This window comes from Nicotiana attenuata, unplaced genomic scaffold (assembly GCF_001879085.1).
Source record: "Nicotiana attenuata strain UT unplaced genomic scaffold, NIATTr2, whole genome shotgun sequence".
In the NCBI taxonomy this organism is placed as follows: domain Eukaryota; kingdom Viridiplantae; phylum Streptophyta; class Magnoliopsida; order Solanales; family Solanaceae; genus Nicotiana; species Nicotiana attenuata.
This window is the reverse complement of record NW_017674395.1, coordinates 44,645-53,493: the sequence shown is the minus strand read 5'-3', so window position 1 is coordinate 53,493 and position 8,849 is coordinate 44,645. Positions and strand designations below refer to the sequence as shown.

Below are 8,849 nucleotides of genomic sequence, written 5' to 3'. Positions count from 1 at the left end.
TATATATGCATGTTTCACTTTTTTTCCTTCTTTTTCTTGTTTTCATGTTGGAAGCTCCAACTCAAGCTCAAGGGAAGAGTTTAGTTTCAGCCATTTTTATCTTCGGAGACTCAACAGCTGATCCTGGAAATAATAACTACATAACAACTCCTTTCAAGAGTAATTTCTCACCTTATGGGAGGGATTTTGCTAATCATGTTCCAACTGGAAGGTTTACTAATGGAATGCTTGCTAGTGATTTCTTTGGTAATTAATTACTATTGCAAGAATTTTACTTTGAATGCGGGATCTCGGGTTGCTGGATTCAGAACGAGTGTCATCCGATTATAAATATTAGAAAAGGGGCAGTCCGTGCACAAGGTATGCCCACATTCACGCAGGGTCAGGGGAGGGGCTCACCCTAAGGGGTGGGATGTAGACAGCTTATCCTATTTCAAGCATTAATTAGTGGCTGCTTCCACAGCTCGAAGTCGTGACCTATAGGTCACACGGAAATAACTCTACCATCACATTCACGCAGGGTCAGGGAAGGAACCGCATCCCAAGGGGTGGGATATAGACAACCTACTCTAGTGCCATCATTAGTGGCTGCTTCCACAGCTCGAACTCGTAACCTATAGGTCACACGGAAACAACTCTACCCTCGCATTCACGCAGGGTCGACGGGGGAGGGGCATCACTCCAAGGGAAGTGACGTAGACAATCCACTCTAATGCAAGCATTAATGGCTGCTTCCACAGCTCGAACCCGTGACTTATAGGCCACAAGGAGATAACTTTACCGTTGCTCTAAGGCTGCCCTTCTAATTATATATACACATTTTAATTTTATTATATATATATATATATATATATTGTTTGAGCCGAAAGTAATGTGTTTAATTGGACCTACATAACTTGACTTAGATCCGCCTCTGCACATATAGTTAGTAATTCCTATATTGTGCCTGAACTTTGTGTTTGAATGCAGCTAGGTATGTTGGTGTGAAAGAATATGTGCCTCCATATTTGGATCCAAGTTATTGAAGAGCTCAAAATGGAGTTAGTTTTGCATCTACAGGAACTGGATTTGATCCCCTCACACCAACAATCAGTGTATTAATTCTATCTATCTCAGTTCCCTCCCTTGCACCATATTTCCTTTTCAAAGCCCTACTTGTGTCTTAGATATGGGAGCTTTTATAATATGAATTTGCTCTAGTGTAAAAATTTCACAATGTCTGTGTGATTTAACATGTTATAACCTTTGCTTATCTAAATTACCAATCAATACTAATTAAATAAAAGTTATCTGTAATTGCCTTTTAAGTAACTTAATTGTGCAAAGTATTTCTTATACTGTCGGTCCACTAAGAACTTAAACTCTTTTGATATTAATTAATTCGGCCAAGAACATACACGGCCGGTGTACGATTGTGATATTGATTTAATCCAAATATATACATATACAAACCACTCTATAACATCATCGTTTGCCCTAATATTTTTTGGCTGCTATAACGAAATGTTATTATAGAGACATATATAATATAAGTAACATGAAAAATAGGTTTCAAAAAAAACTTAGCCGTTTGTTTACCTCGAAAATATGAGTAACAATTAAATTTGATTTGTGGTTTTAAAGATATGTGATTCAGTTCAATACCAATTAGTAATCAAGAAATAAGAAGTAAAGATAAAAGAAATTAGTGAATCAAACCAACGTAATTCAGCAGTAGCGACCTCGAGACGGTGACCTCGAGACAGGCTAATAGCAATAAAATATAAGTAAATTAAGAACAGTAGAGCTAAAGGACGATGATGATGAATAGTAGGCAAAAGTAGAGAATATATTCTTTTCTCAGTGATCAAATGATCTTACAAATGATTGGGGTCCCCTTTATATTATAGGGGAAACCTAATATTTCAATTTACAATAGGGAATATTCTTGATACAGCTATCTAACCGCCTAGTACGGAAGCGTACAATCTTGTTTCGGGATTTGTGCCACGATTATGGGGACGTGGCAGGAATCTAGCTCATTCTGTTACAAATTCCTAAAGGTACTATTTCGGGGTCGAGTATACTCGGTCCTGGTATTCCTCGTACCCTATCTCCGGGCATTGCACTCTGTCTTCGAGCTTGCCTCTGGTCCACCGGTCTCGAACTCGACCTTGCCTGAACTCGGGCCTATGACAGACCCTCGATCCTGTAAATCGGAGGCCTCTGATTTTGATTGTATATAGATAGTCCCCGCGTTTCTTAGAATAAGATGATAAGAAACGATTAGAACTTCGATTTTCGGAGCCCATCATGATGATGCCATCCCTATGACGCAGGCGCTCGAAGTGACTGAAACGTCCCATCGGTTCGCTTCCCCAAAATATTAAATGTATGCCAGTACTGGTCGGCCACTAGTGCCGCCGAACCATCGTTGTCCTCCTATAAATATGAGGCTATTCCTTTGAGTAAAGAATTCTACTCTTTCATTACATCTTTCCCTTCTTTATCTCTTTCTCTAATCACCTGTTTCCACTGCCTCTTTAAGCGTCGGAAAACGCCGGGTTCTTGTAAAAATACCACATTCCGACACAGTCTGTATCCTTTAGTTTGAAATCATGGCTAAAACTTCCAAAACGGTCCCCAAAAAAGATAAAGCATTGACTTCTTCTACCTCTCAGCCGGCAAAACCGGTGGTGCCGCCGACTCTTGAAGAAATCACCCTCGGTCCTTGCGTGATTAAGAAGGACTTTAGTATTGAAAATCCCCCTGATGTCCCAGGTCAATGCGAGCATGCATCTCGATATCTTAGTTTGATATCGGAGGAGCATCTTAAAGATGTGAAGAAGGACTGTGGTTGGGGAGATGAGGTCGTGGTTCAGATCCCAAGCCCCGGGGAAAGCATTACTACTCACGTGGAGGGGTTTTTAAGTGTTTACACTTACCCCTTCACACTGGGTCCCCTCATGATAGACAGAGCCTCCTTCATAATTAAACAAACTAGAGCTACGGTCGGGCATTGCTTTAGAGAAGGGAATCAGGTAGCGGATTGTCTTGCTAAATTGGCTACCACCACAAATCAGAGAAGGGTGTATCAGTCATTCCTAGAATTACTTAACAGCGCAAAAGGACCTTTTCTCCTAGATAAATGGAACTTCGTAGTATAAGAACAAAGTATGAAAAATCTAATTTCTTTGTTAGTTAATTTTGTTCATAGGTCTCAGGAAGGAGGGTGTACATATATGAACCTCATGTTCTTCTTTTGGGGGTGATTGCATCACCGTTCTTTTCTTTTAGGTCAGGCCTAGCCCCCCTCTTGCGCTTTTTTGAATACAACACAACCTAGACTGCTGTTTGGGCAACTTTATATATATATATTAAAAAAAAGTCTTCAATATATTTTTCAAGAACTTTTAATTCAAATGAAGACGGTATTTGAAAACTCTTATTTTATTTTACCTTCTGATTTGTGAACAAAAAAATTAATGGTTATCTATGATCTTAGTTGACCAACTTAATTTCTTGATAGATATAGTAATTGTTCTAAAATTTTCATAGATCATGCAGTGAAACAGAAAGAGAAACATTTACTTGATACTTTATCACTTTTGCATAACATAGATACAAATGAAGTATTTAAAGCGAGTATTTCAATTTGTCTAATGTGCATGTCCTAGGTAGTGTTGAAAGTAGTTTTTGCAAGAGTCAAGTTTGTGTATAGATACTAGAATGATTTTACATTCCTCCATTAGGTGTAATAATAATTTCATGGAGATGAACCCTTTCTTCCTTTGTTGTAGTATTAGTTACTGCTTTTAGCCTTGTTGTAGCTATCTGCTCAATTGAAAAATAAAGTGCGCAGTATATGAAGCTTATTGCATTTTAATAATTTTTTGCAAGAATTGGGAATTTTCAGGTGGCACAATCATGCTTGCAGGCATGAGCAGACAGGTGGCACAATTTTTTGTTCATTATTACTTTGGATAAAAATTGTCAAAGATAAAGCAACTCATGTGTTTGCACGGGCAGACCATTCTAGTATAATATAGACCACTAAAGACTAGGATAAAGTTTTTTTTTTTTTTTTAATGTGAGACTTGTTTACACCCAAACAAAGTACAATTAATCAAAATTCATTGAAAGTGAATTTTAAAGCTCTATGCAAAGAACTGAAAATTCGAAAGAATGGTACTCCTATAAGCTTTCTACATTGCGAGCAACATGGTTTGGTCCAAATCATATATTTATTTTAAAAAATATATTGAATATATATAAATTATTAATTTGGAACCCGATAAATTAAAAGATTTAGAATTTCAAACCGATAAGATTCAAATCCTGGTTCCGCCTGAACCATGCACACATTCCATGAATAATTCTATAGTGACCACTAGGGATGTACATGGACCCGGTTGGTTCGGTTTTTTATCAAAACCAAGTTCGGTTTTGTCGGATTTTTCTGTTACATGAATATTATTTCAATCTTACTTCGTTAAAGTTAAGATGAAGTTTTGATAAGTGAATATGTGTTTAGTAAAAATTGAAAAAACTGACAAATATATGATCTATTAAAATATTATTGTGGGAGAATCTTTTTAGTAACACATGATAGTTATTTTCTTAGTCGTCTAACAATAATTTTTCGTTGATGTACGCTTTCAAGGTTTATTGAATTTAATAATTAAGCATAAAATCAATATGAAACCTAAATAATGATACATTCTATTTAATTTTAATATTATCGAACTTCATTTCAAATTCAGAAAAGGTATACGAATTTAACAGATTTTGATATATGAATATATAAAGAAAATAGAGATTGACGCATTTCAATAAGAATTCCAAATATTTCTAGACATTTTCTAAAGAAAATTCTGTCTAAAATCTTAAAAGTATATATAAAAAATATATATTTATATGTTGGGTTGGTTCGGATTTTTTTACTCAATACCAAACCAAATCAAACCAAACCTAGTCGGGTTTTTAAATCGGTTTGGTTTGATTTTTCAATTTGGTGCGATTTTCCAGTTCGATTTGAACACCCTAGTGACCGTCCATCAAAATTCAAAAAGAGTATATAGTTTGAGACAAGTTAGTTTCATATTGGCACTTCACCAAACTCTTAACTATTTCTTGCCTGCAGTTTCTTACTGCAGGAATAGTGGTTGAGAAACTTTAAAGAACGTTGGGAGTGTTTGGTCCATCAAACAATAAGAACAAATTGCAACACTAGAAATACACGAAACAAATCCAACATAATTAATTATCTATTTCCTTACTAATTAGTCATTATATATATATATCACTCCTTGTTAAAGGACGTCAAATAAAGCCCTAGGAATGAAACTTTGTATACAATTCATTATCCATATATATAGGCCTTCCAAAGTTTTCTTGATCAACCACTAATTAAAATGCATCTTTCACTTTTTTTTCTTGTACTTTTGCATCTTCTTTTTCTTTTTTTCATGTTGGAAGCTCCAACTCAAGCTCAAGGGAAGAGCTTAGTTTCAGCCATTTTTATCTTTGGAGACTCAACAGCTGATCCTGGAAATAATAACTATATAACAACTCCTTTCAAGAGTAATTTTTCACCTTATGGGAGGGATTTTGCTAACCATGTTCCAACTGGAAGGTTTACTAATGGAATGCTTGCTAGCGATTTCTTTGGTAATTACTCTAGCAACAATTATATATATGCAGGGTCGGTGGATTCAGAATGAATGTCTATCTCATTAATAAAATAGAAATAAAAAGGTAGTCCGGTGCACAAGGCATCTCATATTCACGCAGGGTTGGGGGAAAGGCCGCACCCCAAGGGGTGTGATGTAGACAGCCTACCTAATGCAAGCATTAGTGGCTGCTTCCACAGCTCGAACGCGTGACCTATAGGTCACACAGAGACAAATGTACCAAGCATTAGTGGCTGCTTCCACAGCTCAAACCCGTAACATATAGGTCTCACAAAGATAACTCTATCATTGCTCCAAGGCTCCCCTTCTAATTATGTGTACACATATTAATTTTTTTTTTTTTTTGCATATATATATTTACATAGTTTGAGTCGAAAGTAATGAATTCAGTTGAATCTGCATAATTTGCTTTAGATCCTCCTATGCATATATAATTAGTATTTCTTACATTGTGCTTGAAATTTGTGTTTGAATGCAGCTAGGTATGTTGGTGTGAAAGAATATGTGCCTCCATATTTGGATCCAAGTTTAAGTATTGAAGAGCTCAAGAGTGGAGTTAGTTTTGCATCTGCTGGAACTGGATTCGATCCCCTCACACCAACAATAAGTGTTAAAATTCTATCTATCTCATTTCCTTCCCTTACACCATATTTCCTTTTCAAAGCTCTACTTGTGTTCTTAGGTATGGGAATTTTTCTGTAGTAAATAAAAGTGTGTTTTCTTTAACAGCTTAAGCTTTTAAATAAGATGGTCACACACTTCAATATTTTCTAATATGAATTTACGCTAGTGTAAAAATTTCACAATGTCAATGTGATTATTTAATATGTTATAACTACTTTTTACAATTTATTCTAAGCTACCAATTAATATTAATTAAATAAAGTTATATGTAATTGCTTTTTAAGTAACTTAATTGTGTAAAGTATATCTTACACCGTCAGTGCACTAAGAACTTAAACTCTTCTGATATTAATATACTTGGCCAAGAACACACACGGCCGGTTTACTTGATTGTGATTGATTTAATCCAAATATATACATATACAAACCACTCTATAACATCATCGTTTGCCCTAATATTTTTTGGCTGCTATATATAGCGAAATGCTATTATAGAGACATATAATATAAACTGAGGCGGGTCTAGGATTTTAATTTTATGGGTTTAATATTTAAGTTTTTAGCATTGAATCCATTATATTTTTAAAGTTATGTGTTCATATCTACTATTTATTACAATTTTTAGTGATTTTTACAGATAAATTTATGCTTCGCGCCGAAAGATTGAGTTCAGTTAATAAACCCGATAACTCCATGTTGCATCCGTCCCTAAATATAAGTAACATGAAAAATAGGTTTCAAAAAAACTTGACCGTTGTAGTAAAATTTTGTTATTACGAATAGTTTTAAAGATATTTGACTATACAAGATTTAATAGGATGCGCGCGATTGTTTTTTTTTATTTTTTATATTGATTTCATTTGTCCTACTAGTTTCATGATTTTCAGCTTGGTATTTTCAACCTGAGTATTTTTCTTTCTGTTACTTAATTTTCCTAATTTTGTGTGTGTGTATATACAGAATGTGATCTCATTATCAAAGCAGCTAGAATATTTTAAGGAGTATCAAGAGAAAATGGAAGCAACTATAGGGAAAGAGCAAATGCAGAATTTGATAAAAGAAGCACTGTTCATTATTAGTGCAGGCACAAATGATTTTGTGGTCAATTACAACACAATCCCAATCCGTCGTAAAAGCTATTCCCTCTCATCTTACACTGACTTCTTATTACAACATGTCCAACTCTTCCTGCAGGTTTCACCACCTACTTTGACTAAGCCAAATAATTACGCATTTAAGGAAGCACCTTAATTTTTTTTTTTTTTTTTTTTATAATTGTGGTGTCCAGGAGGTCACGGGTTCGAGCCGTAAAAACAGCCTCTTGCAAAAATGCAGGGTAGGGCTGCGTACAATAGACCTTGTGGTCCGGCCCTTCCCCAGATCCCGCAGATAGCGGGAGCTTAGTGCACCGGGGTGCCCTATAACTGTGGTGTCCGAATCATCTTACATGCATCTCGACTTTTCATGGAATACCTGCTACTTCCCACCAGTACAGATACTCGGAAGCACCTTAATTTTTTAAGTTAATTGTGTGCAGGAATTGTTGGATCAGGGGGCTAGGAAAATTGGAGTAGTAGGTCTACCACCAATGGGTTGTTTACCGGTAGTTATCACACTTCACTCAGATAATGCATTTACAAAGCGTGACTGTGCTGATTTTTTTTCGTCAATTGCTCGAGACTACAATTCCAAGCTCCAAAACCAGCTAAATGCCATGCAAATTAGATTTGCAAAATTGGGTTCTCGAATTGCTTATATGGATATTTATGGACCATTGATTGACATGATTCTAGGACGCAAATATGGTAAGTAATTGTTTGCTTCTATACTAAGAAATATTTATAAAATCAAGACATTTAAAAAGATATTTGTATGTAACTTTATTTAATAAACTTTCATTTGTAACCTAAATGATTAAGTGGACGTTTGGACATAACAATTATGAAATTTGCAGGACAAAGGGAAAAAAAAATTCAAGGGAGAATGGTGTTTGAAAATTATAGCTGTCTTTGGACATGAATACAACTTGGATCTATTTTTGAATTTTTGTGAACGATCTAAAGTGAAAATTTTGAAAAATAGCTTTTTGGAGTTTTTCAAATTTACGAAAATTTCCCAAATTCAACTTTAAGTGAAATTTAAATTTCATGGCCACATACTGATTTCGAAAAAAAAATGAATTTTTTTCAAAAAAAGTGAGACTTTTTTTATGGACAAACATGCTCTAAGAGTTTAAGTTCTATGCATTATTTGTGTAAATTGTAAACTAAAACATATTTATGCAATCAAGTCATTTAATAAGTAATTACCGGCAAAAATGATAATTAACCTAATGTTACAAGAACAACCTTCGCTTTACGAATTAAAAACGTGTTTTTTCCATATACCAAAAACAAAAAATCAGAAAATTGTAAGTTAATGTTTCCAAAAGAACTCGTTTTAGTTGGTTTCTTTTATATCTTCACTTTTCATCTAGTTGAAATTGTATTAGCATCCTTTGGTTTATATATATATATATATATATATATATATATATATATATATATATATATA

General features: G+C 34.7%; 2 protein-coding genes across 3 annotated transcripts in view; both read left to right on the top strand.

The window, feature by feature from the left end:
* The first annotated feature begins 44 nt into the window (after positions 1-44).
* LOC109218580 (GDSL esterase/lipase At5g45960-like) lies at positions 45-1,249 on the top strand. Its single transcript, XM_019382959.1, has 2 exons — positions 45-246; positions 970-1,249. The coding sequence occupies exons 1-2, from the start codon at positions 45-47 to the stop codon at positions 1,023-1,025; spliced, it is 258 nt and encodes an 85-aa protein (XP_019238504.1). The 3' UTR covers positions 1,026-1,249.
* Positions 1,250-5,308: 4,059 nt separating this feature from the next.
* Positions 5,309-8,849, top strand: part of LOC109218584 (GDSL esterase/lipase At5g45960-like) — a 4,165-nt gene continuing 624 nt past the window's right edge. The window contains exons 1-4 of one of the 2 annotated variants that reach the window (XM_019382963.1): positions 5,309-5,649; positions 6,151-6,281; positions 7,257-7,490; positions 7,834-8,101. In XM_019382963.1, the coding sequence (XP_019238508.1) occupies positions 5,394-5,649; positions 6,151-6,281; positions 7,257-7,490; positions 7,834-8,101 (889 nt within the window). In that variant the 5' untranslated portion in view covers positions 5,309-5,393. The remainder of the gene's footprint in view (positions 5,650-6,150; positions 6,282-7,256; positions 7,491-7,833; positions 8,102-8,849) is intronic. The other variant, XM_019382964.1, reaches the window with a different exon arrangement.